The following is a 21,072-nucleotide window of genomic DNA, read 5'->3' on the forward strand; positions in this document are numbered from 1 at the left end:
CTGTGTTTAAAATCATGATTCACGGCACTGCAGACCTTAAAAGTATGAAAGTTATTACCTGAACTTTCCACAATGCTCCCAACCAACAATTTTAAAACCTAGTATTATATCACATAATCGTCACTTCTTGTGAACATTGTCATGAAATTATCATATTTATAAATCAGCAGCTGAAAACTGAATGTCCAAGAAATTCAGTATAATATATTTTAATCAGTATATACACTGAAGAATAACAACTAACCTCATATTTGTATCTTAAGACACTTAGTTAATATGCAGGATGAAGATTTGCTTTTGGTCACTTCAAACCAAACAGGTTTTTTTTTTCAATTCCAGGAGGGCCCTGGAATTGAAATTGGTCCTCAGGCCTCAATTATATTTCAATCATAGATTTTTTTTAAAAAAAACATACTTTCAACAATTTATTCATTTGTGAGATGTAGGTATTGTGGGCTGGGCCAACATTTATGGCCCATCCCTGGTTGCACTGGAGCCATGTAGTAGTGATCCACCTTGAATTGCTGCAATCTCTTGGAATGTAGGTACACGACGGTGTTCTAGGAAGGGAGTTCCAGAACCAAATCAGGAATAATCATATAGTTCCAAGTTAGGGTGGTATATACATTGAAGAGGGATTTATAGGTAGTAGTCCCAACACATCTGCTGTCCTTCTCCTTCTGATGGTAGGGATTGTCAGTTTGGATGGTGCTATCGAAGTTGTTATATTTCATGGTTAGTATATTAGTTTACCTTTTGAGACACGCTCATGATACAATCACCAGATCGTAATGTATGACCAGCCATTATAAAGTTCTAAAACTCCATCTACAGGGATCACTTAAAATGTAGGCATGCTGCTCTGTGTGTAATTAAACAACTTGACATTAGCTCACTGATATGCTTGTAAGTTTAATGTCGCTATGTAATAACAAACTGTAATTAAAATCTGTGAAATATCCTGCTGAAGGCAAAACACCCATATCTAAAGGCAATTTGAGCAGTTGTTGCAATGCATCTTTTAAATGATGTACATTGCTGTCACTGTTGGTGGTGAAGGCAGTGAGTGGTGAAGGTAATGGAGGGTATGCCAATTGAGTAGGTTGTGTTGTCCTGGATGCTGTTGAATTTCTTTAGTTTTGTTGAAGTTGCACCCATCCTGGCATGCTGAGAGTATTCCATCTGCCCTGACTAGTCTTCTAGATGATGGACAGGGTTTGGGATCACCAGAAATGAGTCACCTCACTGCAGGATTCCTAGTCTCTTAGCTGTTCCTACAGCAGACTGGTCTATAATTACCTGGGCCATCTATACTGCCCTTCTTGAACAAGGGCACTATATTTGCAATCCTCCAGTCCTCTGGTACTAAACCTGTAGACAATGATGCTCAAAGATCAAGGCCAAAGGCTCTGCAATCTCCTCACTAGCTTCCCAGAGAATCTTCAGAAAAATCCCATCCAGCCCAGGGATTTATCTACCTTCACACTTTCTAGAATTAATAACACCTCCTCCTTGCTAACCTCAATCCTTTTCGAGTCTAATAGCCCGTATCTCAGTCTTCTCCTCTACAATATTCTCCTTTTCCTGAGTAAAAACAGTTGAGAAATATTCATTTAGCACCTCTCTGATCTCCACAGGGTGCATACACAACTTCCCACTTCTGTCTTTGACTGGCCCTATTCTTACCCTAGTCATCCTTTTATTCCTCGCATACCTATAGAAAGCTTTAGGGTTCTCCTTTATTCTACCTGCTAATGAATGCTCATGCCCCCTCCTTGCTCTTCTTAACTCTTTCTTTAAATCCTTCCTAGCTAATCTATAACCCTCCATTGCCTCATCTGAACCATCTTGTCTCAATGTCACATAAGCCTCCCCCTTCCGCTTAACAAGAGATACAATTTCTTTAGTAAATCACAGTTCCCTTACCTTATCACTTACTGCCTGCCTGACGGGGACATACATATCAAGGACACGCAATATCTGTTCCTTAAACCAAATTCAATAAGATCATGGCTGTTGATGCTCAACTATTTACATTCGAGTTGAAAGGGATTTATGATAAATAATTTTCTAGCATTTCTCTTACTTTAGTATTTGTGTATCTGTCCGTGTTTAAGTCAAGCATAGACAATGATAGCTAAGTGGTTTATTTCTATGTATGTATTCTTCTATTGCTGCAAGGAAATAGTCATATCTGAATTATTTTATTGGTAGTTGTGAGCATTGTGAAGAAATTGCCAAAGGGTAAAACTGAAATAGCTGGAAAATTGAAAGTCAAAAGGAACCCAGTATAGTACATGAAGCTATTTTAATCAGTATGTACATTGAAGAGCAACAGCTAACTCCATATTTGTATCTTATTCTGCCTAGTTACTGTGCAGGATGAATATTAGTTTTAGCCATTTCCAACTCATGAATTAGTGGCAAGCCCCAACAGGAACATCCTAGATTTGAAATTAGGCCTCAGGCCTCACATATTTTTCCCAGTAGTTGTCAGTACTGATTGTGCCCCCACAAGCAACTTGTGTATCTTATATTTTTGATTATTGGATTGCTTACTGCATTGGCAAAGACTCAAAGGTAATTCCCAGCTTTTGGTTATTAGTGGGAATGGGTGCAGCTTAGGCTGTTTATTTCAACTGCCAGGAGTGTGTTTTCATGACGTGCTACCTCACATTCCATGGTCGTTCTCATAGTACATTGCTTTTGTGCTCAAACCTCTTGGAAAGCAGAAAGACCACTGTCTCCACTACACTTGGCTGTTTCATTGACAGCCTTGTCTCCCTAGCCTGTCTATTAGCAAAGAAAATTTTTTAAAAAACACTTTTACACCCAACAGACTGCTCTCCGGGTTGCTCACAATTGCTTCAAGACTTGGAGACTCGGGGCCAATGCTAAAGAATTAACAACCTGTAATGTTCATGATGGAGGAGATGGAAGAAGTTGGTCATTGTGGACTCAGAGGAACAATTGTAATCCTGTGGACTCAGAGGAACAATTCTGCTTTTAATAGCTCCACAGAAGCGCTCAATTTAAAACCAACTTCTTCAAGACAGCTTAACATAAATGCTTAGTTTCCCTTTGAGATATGCAAAAAAATTACCAAAAGCTTGGTCAAAGAGGAATTTTAAGGAATGTGTCAAATAAGGCAAGTGAGAGGGATGTTCAGGAGAGAACTTTAAACCGTAGGACCAGAGCAATTGCACTGAACATTAGTATTCACTTTGATATGTTCCGACGCCTTAGACCTTCATGTTATAATCTGAGCTGTTGTAAGCGTTAAGGTTGATCAAAAAAAAGAGGGGAATAGGTCTTATGGTTAACCACAAGACAAGTCTTACAATGAGAGTGATGCCAGCTGTAATTATCACACACTGAAATATAAGCATTTGTCACACACTGGAAGGTGAGCGCATGCAGAGAGAAGAGCTGAAAATTTCTGATGGTAATTTGAAAAGAATTAACAAATTTACTATTGTTCATATTCAAATGATTTTTTTTAAAGAAGCAGGATCAATATTCTAATACCAATCAATAAAATTTGGTTCAACATCGTTCTTGGAAGGAACTTCATGGGGAAGAAAATTTAGTCAGCAATACATGCAGCAATTCAATCTCTTCCCTGGTCTGATGTGCCATCACTAAAGGAAGAATCCAATGAGTATCCATGGATCTCCAGACATTTCATTCAAACTACAAGATCATTGGTGTAACCTTGACTTTACCTCAGTTGATTTTAACTGATGGTTAGCATGGCATATCACATGGGAATCTATTTCATAACTGTTCAGATCAATCTACTTCAGTTGTCTCAGCTATCAGCAAGTCACCAATCTGTGCTCCTGGCAGTCTCTCCTGATTAAATATTATGGTATTAACAGAAGACAGCCTAAGAAGGTGAAACAAACAAATAAATATGGTGATTTTCAACGCTATTACTTTCTACAGGACCCAGAGATTTGCATTTTATTTGGAAGAAAAATGGTCAAAGGGTGATCGAATCTGTTACGCACCAAACACAGCCATTAAGAGATGGGAGACTCCATATTATCAGCTGGCTGAAGGACACGGTAACAACTGACACACAATATCATTGTCATGTTGTATCCAAAAAAGGAAAAGCAAAGTCAAATGTACTCATTGTCGTTAAAGGTAAGCACTGAGACATCAAATTGTGTGTTATATTGCATCTAACAATACAATGCCCCAAAGTTTTTTACATTCTTCCAATCTGACTGCTTCCCATGTCAATAATAACCTGTCAGAATTTTTAAAGACTCTGTGAGCAGTACAGGGTAAGCATCCCTTATTTGCTTTTTTAGTCGAAGCACAAGCTTGTTCTTTTTCTAGAGTCTGATGATAATGACTTTTCATTTTTATTTCCATTAGAATCTAATTAAAACAAGGTAAAAAATAAACAATAAAGATTCAGCCATGCAAAAAAGAACTAGAAGGGGTAATTAAGCTTCAATTGGCATGTAGAACATTTTTAAAGGTACAAATGTTGTAAGTCTGATATGAGGCAGTTCTAGAAAGTTGAGCCAAAGGACAATAGGTTGTACCACCAAAGAGAGATTGCACAAAAGGGCAGAGCCAAGAGGATTTTATGGTATGGAAGGAAATATGCAGCTAACCATGGAGTCTATTAAAAACTTGGAGTCAAAGTAGTTTAGCAAAGATGTGGGATGATGATGTCTCTGCTTTACAGAGGAGGCAATTGTATTTTGATTGTTCTGAGGAAGAGCTGAAATGTTAACTCTGATTTCTTTCCAGCGATACTGCCAGATCTGCTGAGCTTTTCCAGCAATTTTCTGGTTTTGTTTGTCTTTTGGTTGAGTTGGAACCATTGGACAATTGATGTCAGAATGCCAGTGAGGAGAACCTTTTCCAGTAATAAAAAATATTTATATGTACAAAAATATTCCATTTGCTTCCCAAGGACACTGAAATTAAGCATTTTGAAATGTTTTTGAATATTTTTTCAATAATGCACAATAGGGTAATAGTGCAAAGTGAGATAAACATACCATATTCCTATAGGTGCAATTATAGGTGACACATGCATTGAGATAAATTTGCAAAGTGAACATTGATTTTACACAATAAGGTTGAAAGTTTTTTTAATGTGGAATATTCTAAAAGCTTGTACCTTTTGGCCAAGTACAATCCTGTTATCATGGAGATGCAGGAAATGACAATGTTATTAATCACCCCAACATTCTTCCCCTCATAAGCTATAATGTCAAAAGATGTTGCTAGCCACCATTTGCTTTATTATTACCAGGTGTCTGTACATGTGGTAGTGACTTGGTATGTTTGATGTTGACACTGTCGATGAGAGGAGACTGAGAATTTCCTGGTCTGTATAGTTCAACCATGGATTGCCTCAGGAGTCTCACTGATATTATTTTCCCTCATTAATATTTCCTGCACATTACAGAATAACAGACCTAAACTGACCAACATTCCCAACATTGAGAGATGCTGTTTAAAGCGGGAAGATCAAAAGTGAAAGAGGATTCAAACTGCACTGACACACCATTCTGAATAGTTTCAAACTTAGAGCATTATCAACAATTCTGAAGAAGTCACATCAAGCATTGAAAAATTAGCTATGTTTCTCTCTCTACAGATGCTACCAACGTGCTGAGGTTCTCCAGCGTTTTATTTCAGTTTCCTAGCATAAGATCATAGACCATAAGAAATAAGAACACAAATAGGCTTTTCGGCCATTCAGCCCCTCAAGCATACTCACCATGCACTGGGTCATGGCTGATCTGCAGTATTTTGAGTTACTAGAGTTACAACTGACCAAAAAGGTAGGCATTTTGTTTAATGGACTTAATCTTAGAGTGGAACAGAGGCACTGTTGCGTATAGCAGAGAACAACCCTTTGTGTTTAGATCGATAATTTCAATTGCTGTCATATAAAGTCAAAGCGTAACAAACTCTGGAAGGAAAGAACAAGTATCATAGCAAATATTGTTCCTAGAATCACAGTTGGTCTGACAGCAATATGATATACATTCTCTGCCCAAAAGTAAGGCATGGATTCATAGTCTTCTGCAACTTCACCTCAAGCCGATTCCTTAGCAGGTCTTTTTGGGGTTGGTATGCAAAAGTCTTTCATTTTCCGAGACAGGAGCCAAGGTTCCAAGTCTACCTCAGCAGGAATATGAGGCACAAGTATGTTGTCAGCATTATTCTAAATCTTACTGTCCAGCCAACAGTCCTGCCACATCCAGTTGTGAATAGTCATGAGTATTTAAACAACTCACTAGAGGAAAACAGCCCATAAATATCCCCATCCTCAATGATGGAGGATCCCAGCACATCAGGTTAAAAGTATCAGATAAAATTATGAAGCATTTGCAACAATTAACATTCAGAAGTGTTGACAGGATGGCTCATCTTGCCCTTCTCTGGAGAACCCTAGCATTTCCATTGCCAGTCTTTAGCCAAATGTTGATATCATTTGAAGTGAATCGAGACTGTTGGAGGTACTAGACAATGCAAAGACTTTGGGCCTTGATAATATTGCTGACTCTAATATTGAAAATTTTCAAAACACTAGCCAAGCTGTTCCAGTACAGCTACAATGCTGACCTCTACCTTAAAATGTGGAAAATTTCCCAGGTATGTTCTGCACAAAAAGCTAAATAAATCTAACCTGGCCAATTATAGCCCAATTAGTCTAATCTTGATAATCAGTAAAGAAATGAAGGTGTAATCAAAAGTACTATCAAACTGAATGTGCTCAGCAATAAAGTACTTTCTAAATCTCAATATAGCTTCTCCAGAGCCTTTCAGTTTCTGACACAGTTACCTTAGCTCAAACAGAGTAAAGAGCTGAATTCCAGAGGAAAAGTGAGACTGACTGTCTTGATAGCAAGACAGCTAGGTGTCCGAGCAAAATAGCAAGTCATTGGGAATTGGGATAAGTTCACCATAGTTAGGAGTCATACCTGGTATGCTGGCAAGAAATTGTGGTTGTTGGACATTAATCATCTCACGTCCAGCACATGTCTGTGGGAGTTCCTCAGGAGACTGTCCTGTGCACACCGTCTTCAACTGCTTCATTCATAATCTTCCCCTCATAAAGTCAGAACTACGGAGACTCGTTTGATGATTTCACATTGTTCATCATAATTCATAGCTCCTCAGATACTGAAGCAGACTATGTTCAAATACTGAAAGACCTAGACAATATCCATGTTTGAGTTGACAGGTGGCAAGGAACATTTATACCGCACACAGGCTGGGCAAAGAGCATCTCCAAAAAGTGCTTCCAAGCATTGTTCCCTGACATTTAATGGCATTATCCATACTGAATCCCCATTTATCACCATTCTGAACTGGACTGGCCATATAAATACTATGGTTACAAATGCAGGTCAGAAGCTAGGAATCATGTAACGAATAACTCATGTTATGATTCTCCAGTTAAAAAGCACAAGTCATGAGTGTGATGGAAGATTTCCCATTTGCCTGGATGAGTGCAGTTTCAACAACACTCAAGAAGCTTGACACCATCAAGTCCAAAACCATCTGCTTGATTGGCATCACATTCACAAATATTCATTCCCTCCGCCACTTCTGGGTAACTTCAGTGTCACTGATTCAAATTCTTGGAATTCCCTCCCCAATTGTAGGTCTATCTACAGCAGTTCAGGAGAGCAGCTCACTACCACCTTCTCAAGGACAACTTGGGTTGGACAATAAGTGCTGGTCTAGCCAATAATGACTACATCTCATAAATGAATAAAATAAGTGACTCATTGACACACAGTAATAGAAAGCACAAAAACATTAACATTTCAGTTAGATTACTTATTATCAGAAGAACTGCTCCACAAATTCAGAAGATTTGGGAGTGCATTTTAGAGTCCACTGACCCTGCCTCAGAACTGATGGTAGCTTGGAAAATATTAGTTTATATGCAGAAGATAGAGTAGGGGGAGGGGCTACGAAGTAAATGCTAGGTAGGGATAGAGACCAAAGGGAGAAAAGAATGGTTGGGCAGCTAAAGGAGTTGATAACAATTGTGCTAGGAGGGTGAATAGCTGTTTATGGGGACAGTAAGGGCTTCGGCCAGAAACATTGACTTCCCTGTTCCTCGGATGCTGCCTGACCTACTGTGCTTTTCCAGCTCCACAGCTGTTAATGGGGATTGTTAGTGACAAACAATAGGTAGTGTGTAATGGCAGTCTATGTGGTAAGAAAGCCTGCTATGTGAGGTAGGAGGCTGGGACATGGGAGAGTTCAGGCCCTAAAATTATTAAACTCGATATTAAGTCAGAAGGGCTGCAGGGTCCCCAACCAGAAAATGTGGTGTTGTCATTTCAGCTTGTGCAGAGCTTCACTGGAACACTACAGAAAGCCTGAAACAGATGTTGGCTAAAGAACAAAGTGGTGTGTTAAAAGTGCCAGGCAACTGGAAGCTCAGGGTCATTTGCAGTCACCCAGTCTACGCTTCGTTTCCCCAGTGTAAAGGACACCATATTGTGAGCGGTGAATGCAGTAAACTAGATTGTGGGAAGTGCAGATAAAGTGCAGCTTCACCTGGATACTAGGGAGAGAAGAGGTGAATGGGCAGGTGTTACACATTTGGCGGTTGCAGTGGAAGGTGCTGTGGGTGTATGGTGAAGGAAGAGTGGACCAGGATGTCTCTGAGGGAACAGTTGCTGCAGAAGATCAACAAGGAAGGGGAGGCGATATGTGTCTGGTGGTAGCATCTTGCTGGAGGTGGCAGAAATGGTGGCTGATGATCTTTTGTATGTGGATGTTGTTGGGATGGTAGGTAAGGACAAGGGGAGCCCAGTTGCTGTTGCGGGAGAGAAGGCAGAATTGTGGGAGATGAGTCAGTTCTGGTTGTGGCCCCTGTCAAAAACTCTGCTGGGGAATCCTCCTTTGAGGAAGAAAGTGTACATTTTGGAGGCTCCTATTTCAAAGTTGCCTTCGTCTGAACATATGCCATGGAGAAACTGAGAGAATGGAATGGAGTCTTTACAGGAAGCAGAGTGCTGGGATGTATTGTCCAGGTAGCTGTGGGAGCCAGGGTGTTTATAGTTGATTTTAGTGGCTAGTCTATTCCCAGAAATGGAAACAGATGTTGAGGAAGGGAAGGGAAGAGGTAGACCAGGTGAAAGTGAAGGTCAGGTGGAAATGGGAGGCAACAGCCTAGTGGTATTATCATTGGGCTGTTAATCCAGCAACTCAGATAATGTTCTGGGGACCCGAGTTCAAATCCCACCATGGCAGATGGTAGAATTTGAATTTAATAAATATCTAGAATTAAGCTTCTTATGATGACTGTGAATCCATTGTCAATTGTTGGGGAAAAACCCATCTGGTTCACTAATGTCTTTTAGGAAGGGAAACTGCCATCCTTACCTGGTCTGGCCTACATGTGACTTCAGACACACAGCAATGTGGTTGACTCTTAACTGCCCTCTGGGCAATTAGGGATCGGCAATAAATGCTACCTAGCCTGCAACTCCCTCATCCTGTGAATGAATTTTAGAAAAAAATGAATGTGAAATTGATTAACTTTTCCAATTCTGGACAAGAGAAGGAAACAGCACCAGCGATTTCACCAATTATATCGAAGAAAGAGTTCAGAGAGGGGGCCAGAATAGGACTTGGACAAAGAATGTTCCATGTGCCCCATGAAGTGGCAGGTATAACTGGTCCCATGCGGGTACCCATCGCCACCTCTCTGACCTGAAGAAAATGAGAGGAGTTAAAAGAGAAGTTGTGGAGGAAGGTGTTGGGTGAGTGGGAATCGTTCAGGCCTTTGCTCCAGGAAGAAGTGGAGAGCCCTGAGACTATCCTGGTGAAGGATGAACATATAAAGGGATTGCACATCCATGATAAAGAGGAGGGCAGCTGGAACCTGCAAACTGGAATTTCTGAAACTGCCGTAAAGTATCAGAGGAATCACAGATGGCTGTGGGCAGGGACTGGATCAGGGGAGACAAGACTGAGTCTGGGTAGAAACAGATTGGTTTCTTCAAGAGCAGGAGCAGGCTGTAGCAGGTCTACCCAGGCAGTCCTGTTTGTGGATTTTTGGAAGGAGGTAGAAGTGAGCTGTGCTGGGCTGGGCGACTATCAGCTTGGAGGTAGTGGGGAGGGGGACATCACTGTATGAAATGAAGTCAGTTACTGTAGATGATACAATGGCCTGAAGTGCAAGATGGAGTCATGGTTCAGGGAAGACTGGAGGAGGTATCAGAGAGTTGGTGCTCACTCTCTGCAATGTAGAGGTCAGTTCGCCAGACTATAACAGGATCAACCTTTTCAGCAGACTTAATGATGAAGTCAGAGTTCGGTCTGAGTGGTGGCAGAATCTGCAAGATGATTATGTTATTTACCTGTCATACAAGAATCTACAAAACGTAGAAATATATTTGCTTTTCAATTAATTGAATGTTATTTCTCTAATGCACTAAAAACATTCTTCGCAATAACAGCACTATTTTCCTTTGCATATTTGACTCAAGTTCAATTATTTGTGGTAGGATTGTTGAATTAACATTATCTACGTTTATTTCAGATAATCTTGTGCAAAAGACATGGTCAAAAGAACTGGCAAAATGGAGGAAGGCAATAGATGATCATGAACAAATGATGCAGGCTTGGATGAAGTCATGGGTAAGAAAATAAAGTCACATAAGTGACAATTATTCTCAAAATCTCCCCATCATTAAGTTATCTAGAAAACTGTTAAAGTCACAATGACATAAAAACTCTAACCCTTAAAACATCAAAATTAAATTTTAATTTTAATTTAATATTTATTTAAACCTGAACCTTTTTATCCTGCATTATTTGCAGTTACTTGCCTTCATGTTAACTACTAGCTTACTCCTGTCCTGAGTCAGTCTCTAGGATATATATTAAAGCTCCAAGGTCTGATGTCAATTTGAGTTGCACGGTTTTGCAAACCTCCAGTGCTTTGCAGTTTTACTGGGAAATGTAGCTGAGTGCAGAGACTCACTGGAAAAATGCTGGGCCTCAGCCCATCACTACATTGTACAATAAGGAAATACACAGCCTGGATTTACTTCCTGCCAGACAGTTGCTATTCCAGCACAGATGAGACCAATGGAATTGTAGCACATGTTTGAAAAAATTTCCTGAGAAATTGAACATTCAACTGGGCATCTCTTCTACCTCTAGCATGCTCCAAAAGCAATTTAAATAGGAGAATTTGGAGTGCTCTGATGAAGTTGAGTAAATACCTATGTTGACCATGTATTTGATTATTTTAAATTTTACAGACTTCTGAGTAACTAATAAACTGACGCAACACTTGCATGAACATGTCCCCAACTATACTTTTAGATTGGATTATATTCCCTACAGTGTGGAAACAGGCCTTTCGGCCCAACAAGTCCACACTACCCCTTGAAGCATCCCACCCAGACCCATCCCCCTATAACCCACACACCCTGAGCACTACGAGCAATTTAGCATGGCCAATCCACCTAGCCTGCACATCTTTGGACTGTGGGAGGAAACCCACGCAGACACGGGGAGAATGTGCAAACTCCACACAGACAGTCATCCGAGGCTGGAATCGAACCTGGGTGCCTGGTGCTGTGAGGCTGCAGTGCTAACCACTGAGCCACCGTGCCGCCCCATACTTCCCCAGACCACTTAGGTGGCTTAATGTATTTGCATTTATTTGCGTTAACAATAAATTTCAAGATTCTCTGAGTAAAATCTGTTGCTATTTTCTTGAATTGGGGATTGGGGAGGATAAAACTGGAAAAATTTGCTCCAGATTTTATTTTCCAGGCCCACCATTTTCAAAGCATCTGCAAGTTTGGCAAGTAAATCTCAAGTAACATAACCTACTTAAAAATCAACAAAGCTGGAATAATCACTTGGGTTCGACTTACTTACTTACTTACTTACTTACTTACTTCCATTTCTGCATGGAAATGGCTTTGAATTGGTTATCTCTGGATACTATGATCCCTAGTCATCTTTCATTGTATATTCCCCACATTTTTGTTGGCTGGATTGAAAGTACCAGTTCTTGGTCTTGCCATGTACCCACTTCTTATGGACTCAGTTTTAATCTGTTAGCTAGTAGTCCTCTTTAAAATTTGGGGCAATAGATGGGAGACCAATTTGAATTATTCTTGCATTAATTCTAGGTAATGATTGAAATTTACCCAGTAAATTGTCAGAATTTAAAATTCAGGGAACATATTAATTTACATGAGCCACTAAGCATGCACATTTTTCATGAGTATTACTCCTGAAATGGTACTGGGGATGGGAAGGATTAGACATTTTCCTTCAAAATTTTGCAGGTATTCGTGCACAAGGCTCAAGCCACAGTCCAAAGATGTAGAGAAATTTTTTGAATGTTGTCGGAGTCGTACCCATTCAAGTGGGGAGTAATCCATCACACTCCTAACTTGTGCCTTCTGGACAGTAGACAGATTTGAGGAATCAGGAAGAGAATTGCTTGCTGCATTATTCCTAGCTTCTGACCTGCTCTTATAGACTCTGTGTTTATGCCGTGAGTCTAGTTACATTTCTGGTCAATGGTAATGCAAGGGATGTTAACAGTGGGGGAATTCAGTGATGGTAACACCATTGAATGTTAAGGGGCAGTAGTTAGATTGAGTGCCCCACCTACCTCTCTCTCATTGGAGGTGGTCATTGGCTGGCATTTGTGTTGCATGAATGTTACGATTTGTCAGCCCAAGCCTGAATATTGTCCGGATCTTGTTGCATTTGAATGTGGACTGCTTCAGTATTTGAGGAGCCATGAATGGTGCTGAACATTGTGCAATCATCAGTGAACATCCCCACTTCTGATTTTACAATGGAGGAAATGTCATTGATGAAGCAGCTGAAGATGGTTGCGCTTTGGACACTACACTGAGGAACTCCTGCAGAAATGTCCCACAGCAAGGGTGGCCTTCAACAACCATCACCATCTTCCTGTGTGCCAGTTTCCTACTCCTCAATGTATGTGCTTGAAGTCTTTGCTGATTTTTATTCAAGTGATTTCAAAGATTTCCTTGCTCATATTTAACCTGAAACCATGAGACTTGATGGGGTCCAGAGTCAATGTTAATGACTCTGAAAGCAACTCCCTCCTGACTGCACACCACTGTGCTGCCACCTGTTTTGGCTCTGTGCTGCTGTTGGGATAGGACATAACCAGGGATGGTGATGAGGGTAATAAAGTATGAAGCTGGATGAATACAGCAGGCCAAGCAGCATCTCAGGAGCACAAAAGCTGACGTTTCGGGCCTAGACCCTTCATCAGAGAGGGGGATGGGGTGAGGGTTCTGGAATAAATAGGAATAAATCTCCCCTTTCCCCACCGCATCCCAAAACCAGCCCAATTCGTCCCCTCCCCCCACTGTACCGCACAACCAGCCCAGCTCTTCCCCTCCCCCCACTGCATCCCAAAACCAGCTCAGCCTGTCTCTGCCTCCCAACCTGTTCTTCCTCTCACCCATCCCTTCCTCCCACCCCAAGCTGCACCTCCATTTCCTACCTACTAGCCTCATCCCACCTCCTTGACCTGTCTGTCTTCCCTGGGCTGGCCTATCCCCTCCCTATCTCGCCACCTATACTCTCCTCTCCACCTATCTTCTTTTCTCTCCATCTTTGGTCCGCCTCCCCCTCCCTCCCTATTTATTCCAGAACCCTCACCCCATCCCTCTCTCTGATGAAGGGTCTAGGCCCGAAACATCAGCTTTTGTGCTCCTGAGATGCTGCTTGGCCTGCTGTGTTCATCCAGCTTCACACTTTATTATCTTGGATTCTCCAGCATCTGCAGTTCCCATTATCAATGGTGATGAGGGTGTCTGGGACATTGTCTGTAAAGTATGATTCTGTGAATATGACTGTATCAGGCTGTTTGGCTAATCTGTGAGACAGCTATCCCAATTTTGGCACTAGCTCTCATATATTGGTGAGAGGGTCTTTGTAGGTTCAGCAGGGCTGTATCTGTTGTTTCCGGTGCCTAGGTTGATGTTGGATGGTTCTTCCAGTTTCTTTTTTTTCTTGAGACCTTATAACAATTGATACAACTGAGTGGCTTGCTAGGCCATTTCAGAGGGCAGTTAAGAATCAAACACACTGCTTTGGGTCTAGAGTGACATGTAGGTCAGACCAGGCGAGGATGACAGATTTCCTTCCCTAAGGACACTAGTGAGCTAGATGTATTCATGGTCTTCAGTAGATTCTTAATTCCAGTTTTTCTTTATTGAAGCTGGGTCCCCAGAGTATTAGTTGATGTTCTGGATTAATAGATTAGCAATAATACCTAGAGGCCATCACTTCCTCTGTAACTGACAGAATATTTACACAAACCCATCCCCAATTACACATTCCCCAAACCACTTCCACTCCACAGGCATCTGTGGGACCTGACACTTCATATTGCTCTCCTTCCCCTTGCACCCAACCTTCCCTTCATCGTGAGGGACTCAAAAACTCTTCTTCCCCCACTCTGCTCTGGACCTCACCTGTCTCTTCTGGTCTGGACACAAATCTCTTCGACTAATGGGAGTCAACACCCACACCCCCTCCCCTCCTCTCTGAGTCAATCTGTCTCTTTCTCGCAAGAATCAATCTGCCCTTCCCCCTCGATTGACCCATTCCTGGTCTGGTGTGCCTCCTGATCCCCCACTGCTGGACTCAAGCCCCCTTCACCTTACACCACCTCTTGCTTGCTCAATTGGGCCTGATTCTCTTTATATCTTCCTTCATAATTGACCTTCACAAATCCCAGTATTACTTACCTGGCTTCCTTGCATCCAACCTTCTACCCATAATATCCTGTGGCTCTGCAAATCTGAGGGAGCCCTGATAGAGAATTTCCTGTCAGAAATGTGGAGCTCTCTCCTCTTTTTGAAAAAAAAGCCTAGAGTGGCAAGCTGCCTGAGTTTGACAGTTTTGTTCTGTGGGAATGAGATTGCCATCTAATGGAATCAGATATGTTTTGCTATTATTATTGAAAGGGCTTGTGTCAGACAAAATGAGAAAACCGATACTTCTACAAGAATACATCAGCGAGAAGGGAAAGCAATCGGCTTGTGGTGTTATTGGTAGACAATTAATCCAGAGACCTGACCACAGCAGATGGTGGAACTGAATTTAAAAAAACATAAAATCTGGTGTTAAGAGCCTGCTGATGACAATGAAATCATTGTCAATTGTCAGTAAAACCGATTTGGTTCACTAATGCTCTTCAGGGAATTAAATCTGCCATCCTCACCTGGTCTGGCCTACATGTGACTCCAGACCCCAAGTGCCTCCTGAAATAGCCGAGAAAGCCATTCAGTTGTACAAGTCTTAACAAAGACTCAAAGTAACGAAACTAGGTGGATCACCAGGCATTGACCTAGGCACCAACAGATCAGAGATATCTAAGGAGATAGCAAGAATTGCAGATGCTAGAGTCAGAGGTCAATACAGGGTGGAGCTGGAGGAACACAGCAGATCAGGCAGCATCAGAGGAATAGGAGAGTCGACATTTCAGGCCTAGACCATTCATCAGGACTGGGGACGGGGAAGGAAGCTGGGAAATAAATAGAGGGAAGAGTGGTGGGTCTGGGGGGAAGGTAGGTGGGATGATGATAGGGCTAGTGAGACACCACCCCATGGCCTTCTACCCTCCCTCAACTTCTTCATCCCTGACTGCTGATGCGATGTCAATCGCCTCAACCTCTCCAACCCACCCACTCACTCCAACCTTTCCCTATCGGAACACGCAGCCCTCTGCTCCCTTCACTTCAACGCCAACCTCACCATCAAACCCATGGATATGGGGAGGGCATAGTAGGGGCATGACACACTGACCTCTACATTGTAGATGCCAGGTGCCAGTTCTCTGACACTACCTCCTACGGTCCCCTCGAATATAACTGCAGCCCTGATCACCAGATCATCGTCTCTCAGACCATCCATAACTTTATCACCTCAAGAGACCTCCCAACCACAGCATCCAATCTCTTCATTCCCCAAACCCAGACTACCTGGTTCTACCTACTTCCCAAAATCCACAAACCTAACTGCCCCAGTTGACCCCTTATCTCTGTCTGCTCCTGCCCCACTGAACTCATCTCTGCTTACCTTGACTCTATCTTTACACCACTGGCCCAAGAACTCACCACCTACATTTGGGACACTACCCATGTCCTCCACCTCCTCCACGACTTTCAATTCCCTGGCCCCCAAAACCTTATCTTCACCGTGCACATCCAGTCCCTGTACACTTGTATCCCCTACGCAGATGTCCTAAAAGCCCTTTGTTTGTTCCTCTCCCACTGGCCTAACCAGACCCCCTCAACCAACACTCTTATTCACTTAATGGAACTTGTTCTTACCCTCAACAATTTTTCCTTTAACTCATCCTGCTTCCTACAGACTAACGGGGTGTCTATGAACACCTATATGGGTCCAAACTATGCCTGCCTCTTCGTAGGATTCATGGAACAGTCCACTCTCTGCTGTTACACTGGCACTATTCCCCACCTCTTCCTCTGTTACCTTGATGACTATATTGGCATTGCCTTGTGCTCCCATAAGGAGCTTGAACGGTTCATCAACTTTACTGACACCCTTCACTCTAACCTCAAATTCACCTGGATCATCTCCATATCTCTCTTCCCTTCTCATACCTCTCTGTCTCTCTATTGAGTAACCGTCTCAGCACAGGCGTGTATGTCAAACCCACCAACTCCCACAGCTACCTAGACTACACCTTCTCTCACCCACCTTCCTGCAAGAATGTGATTCCCTACTCCCAATTCCTCCACCTCTGCCACATCTGCTCCCAAGATAGAGTGTTCCACTCCTGGGCATCCCAGATGTCCTCTTACTTCAAGGACCAGAACTTCCCTCCTTTTGCTCAAAAATGCCTGTAATAACACCTCTTGCATTTCCTGCACTTCTGCACTCAACAAAAATAAAAATAAAGACAGAGTCCCGCTGGTCCTCACATACCACCCCACCAATCCTCCGCCACCTCTGCCACCTATAATCCGACCCCACCATCAAAGATGTATTTCCCTCCCCATCCCTATCTGCCTTTCATAGGGACCGCTCACTCTGTGATTCACTCGTCCTCCACACTCCACACCAACCCCACTGCACCTGGCACCTTTCCCTGCAAACACAGGTGGTGCCACACATGCCCCTGCACCTTCCCTCTCACCTCCAAGGCCCAAAATAAAACTTCTAAATCTGACAGGAGTTCACCTGTAGATCCTCCAACCTGGCCTACTGTATTCATTGCTTCGGCTGTGGCCTCCTCTGCATCGGTGAGACCAAACACAGACTCAGTGACAGATTTGTGGAGCATCTGTGCTCTGTACTCTAATTAACAACACCTTCTAGCTGCTAACCATTTTAACTCCTCCTCCCCGTCCCTTGGTGACATGCCCATCCTGGGCCGCCTCTAGTGCCACAATGATGCCACGTGCAAACTGGAGGAACAACACCTCATATCCTGTCTTGGGTGCCTATATCTGATGGCCTAAACATAGAATTCACCAGTTTCAAAATCTCCCCAAGCCAGGCCTCATCCCATGTCCAAACCACCGCACCCCCAGCACCCCCACTCATCCCCGTCCTGTTGACCTGACACTACCTGCCCATCTTCTTCCCCACCTATTCACCCCACCCTACCCACTGACTAATCCCCACGACCTCCACCTGGATCCACCTATCGCCATCCTACCTACCTTCCCCCAGACCCAGCTCCCTTCCCCTCTCCAGTCCTGATGAAGGGTCTAGGCCTGAAACATTGACTCTCCTACTCTTGTGATGTTGCCTGACCTGCTGTGTTCCTCCAGCTCCACACAGCATTGAAATCAGATCTAAGCTCTGCAGTCCTGCCACATCCAGTTGTGAATGGTGGTGGATAATTAAACAACTCACCGGAGGAGGAGGCTCCACAAATATCCCCTTCGTCAATGATGGAAGAGCCCAGCACATCAGTGTAAAAGACAAGGTTGAAGCTTTTGCAGCAATTTTCAGAGAGAAGTGCCAAGTGGATGATCCATCTCAGCTTCCTGCTGTGGTCCCCATCATTACAGGTACCAGTTTTCAGCCAATTTGATTCACTCCACGTGCCACCAAGAAAAGGTCAGGGACCCTGGATACTGCAAAGTCTAGGGGCCCTGACAACTTTCCGGCAATAGTACTGAAGACTTGGGCTCCAGAACTTGCCACTTCCCTAACCAAGCTGTTCCTGTATTGTTACCACATTGATATTTACCTGACAATGTGAAAGATTGTCCAAGTATGTCTTGTACTTATAAAGCAGGACAAATCCAAACTGGCCAATTACCGCCCCATCAGTCTACTCTCGATCATCAGAAAAGTGATGGAAGGTGTCATCAACAGTGAGATCATGCACACCCATTCAACAATAACCTGCTCAGTGGCACGCAGTGTAAGTTCCTCCGGGGCCACTCAGCTCCTGATTTCATTACAGCGTTAGTTCAAACATGGACAAAAGAGCTGAATTCCAGAGGTGAGGTGAGAGTGACAACCCTTGACATCAAGGCTGCACTCAACAGAGTGTGGCATCAAGGAGCCCTGACAAAACTGGAATCAATGGGTATCAGGGGCAAACTCTCTGGTGGCACCTGGCACATAAGAAGATGGTTGCAGTTGTTGGAGGTCAGTCATCTCAGCTCCAGGATATCTCTGCAGGAGCTCCTCAGGGTAGAATCCTAGGACCAACTGTCTTCAGTTGCTTCGTCAATGCCCTTCCTTCCATCATAAGGTCAGAAGTGGGGATGTTCGCCGATGATTGCACAATGTTCATCACCATTCGCGACTCAGCAGATGCTGAAGCAGTCCATGTTCAAATGTAACAAGATCTGGATAATGTCCAGGCTTGGGCTGACAAGTGGCAAGTGACATTTGGGCCACACAAATGCCAGGCTATGACCATGACCATTACCATCAAGAGACAATCTAACCACCGTCACTGAATACCCCGCTGTCAACATCCTGGGAGTTATCAATGATTGGAAACTCAATTGGACTCACCACATAAATGCAATGGCTGTAAGGACAAGGGCAGCAAATACATGGAAACATCAACACCTTTAAATTCCTCTCCAGTGCACACACCATCCTGATTTGGAAATATATGATCGTTCCTCCACTGTCACTGGATCAAAATCCTGGAATTCCCTCTCTGGCAACGTTGTTGGTCAGTCCACAGCAGGTGGACTTCAGTGTCAAAAAGGCAACTCGCTACCACCATCTCAAGGGCACAAAGGAGAGGCAACAAACGTTGGCCCAACCAGCAATGCTCACATCGCACAAAATGATTTTTAAAAAAAGCTCATAGAAATAAACCAGAAAACGAAATGTGAGAAATTACAATCTGAGAAGTTGCATGAAAAGGTCAGTGGATACAGGTTGTAAAATGTACATTTGTGCTAAGACAGGCAGTTCAGCATTCTCAGTAAATCCTCCCCTCTAAGTGCTAATTTTGCATTTTTAGACACACTCTCTTCTCCTCCTCCACAACTTTCTGCTCTCCCTCATTCCTCCTATTCAATATCAGCATGTATTATTACTAATGTTGACAGAGAAGATTGAATTGGGTGTTAGCATGAAAACAATCTGGCCAGACCTCCTAATTTTCACTGACATGCTATGTTAAAACAGGTCTCCCAAAAATCTCAGTCCAATTTAGTAAAAGAAATCATGGGAATTTCCACACACCGGTCACAGATAGGCAGTTCTGTGGACTTGAATGAGATGAACAGATGGTATGTTGCCTCCCGGGTGCCAGGGTCCGTGATATCTCGGATTGTGTCTTCAAGATCCCCAAGGGGGAGGGTGAGCAACCAGCAGTCATGGTACAATTGGTACCAATGACATTGGTAGAAAAGGATTGAGAATGTGAAAAATGAGTACAGCCAGTGAGGTTGGAAGCTGATGTCCAGGACAAACAGGGTAGTTATCTCTGGATTACTACCAGTGCCATGTGATAACAAGGTAAGAAATAGGGAGAGAGTGCAGCTAAAAAGGTGGCTACAGAGCTGGTGTAAGACGGAGGGCTTCCATTATGTGGATAATTGGATCACATTCTGGGGAAGGTGGGACCTGTACAGTTAGGACAGATTGCACCTCAACCAGAAGGGCATACGGGATGGTTTAAACTAGGTTGGCAGGGGGTGGGGAACTGGATTTGTAATTTAGAGGATGAGGTATTCAGCCTTCCAACAGACAGAAAAGCGAGTGAGGTTGTTAATAAAGAGATGTGGTCGATGGAGCATAATTGTGGACACAAGAATGGTTTGAGGTGTTTTCAATGCTATAAGTATCAGAAATAAAGCGGATGAACTTAGAGCATGGATCAGTACTTGGAACTACGATGTTGTGGCCATTACAGAAACTTGGGTAACTCAGGCACAGGAATGGTTGTTGGAAGTTCTGGAATTTACATGCTTTAAAAGAAATAGGGAGGGTGGAAAAAGAAGTGGGGGAGTGGCATTGCCAGTCAGGCCTAGTATAGCAGCTGCTTAAAGGTAGTTTGAGAATGATATGTCTACAGAGTCAGAGATAATGGGAACTGCAGATGCTGGAGGATCAAAGATAACAAAGTGTGTAGCTAGATGAACACAGCAGGCCAAGCAGCATCTCAGGAGCACAAAAGCTGACGTTTCGGGCCTAGATCCTTCATCAGACCCTCTCTGATGAAGGGTCTAGGCCCAAAACATCAGCTTTTGTGCTCCTGAGATGATGCTTGACCTGCTGTATTCATCCAGCTACACACTTTGTTGTCTACAGTGTCAGTTTGGTTGAGGTCCGGGACAGGAAAGGAGCAGTCACTTTGTTGGGTTTTTGTTTACAGACCCCCGAATACTTGCAGAGAAGTAGAGGAGCAGATTGGGAGGCAGATACTGTGAAGGTGCAGAAGTCACAGGGTTGTAGCCATGGGTGGCTTCAACTTTCCAAATATTGATTGAAAACATTTTAGTTGTAATAGTTTAGATGGAGCAGATTTTGTCCAGTGTGGTCAGGAAGGATTCCTGACACAGTATGTAGATAGATCAA

At 43.0% G+C, this 21,072-nt stretch overlaps 1 protein-coding gene across 3 annotated transcripts in view; it reads left to right on the forward strand.

The window, feature by feature from the left end:
• The window catches only part of sema4d (sema domain, immunoglobulin domain (Ig), transmembrane domain (TM) and short cytoplasmic domain, (semaphorin) 4D), a 243,197-nt gene that overhangs the window by 216,566 nt on the left and 5,559 nt on the right, over positions 1 to 21,072 (forward strand). For all 3 annotated transcript variants that reach the window (XM_059644600.1, XM_048527936.2, XM_048527938.2), the window contains 2 exons: positions 3,949 to 4,152; positions 10,556 to 10,653. In XM_059644600.1, the coding sequence (XP_059500583.1) occupies positions 3,949 to 4,152; positions 10,556 to 10,653 (302 nt within the window). The remainder of the gene's footprint in view (positions 1 to 3,948; positions 4,153 to 10,555; positions 10,654 to 21,072) is intronic.

The sequence above is a fragment of the Stegostoma tigrinum genome, chromosome 3 (assembly GCF_030684315.1).
Source record: "Stegostoma tigrinum isolate sSteTig4 chromosome 3, sSteTig4.hap1, whole genome shotgun sequence".
Lineage (NCBI taxonomy): Eukaryota > Metazoa > Chordata > Chondrichthyes > Orectolobiformes > Stegostomatidae > Stegostoma > Stegostoma tigrinum.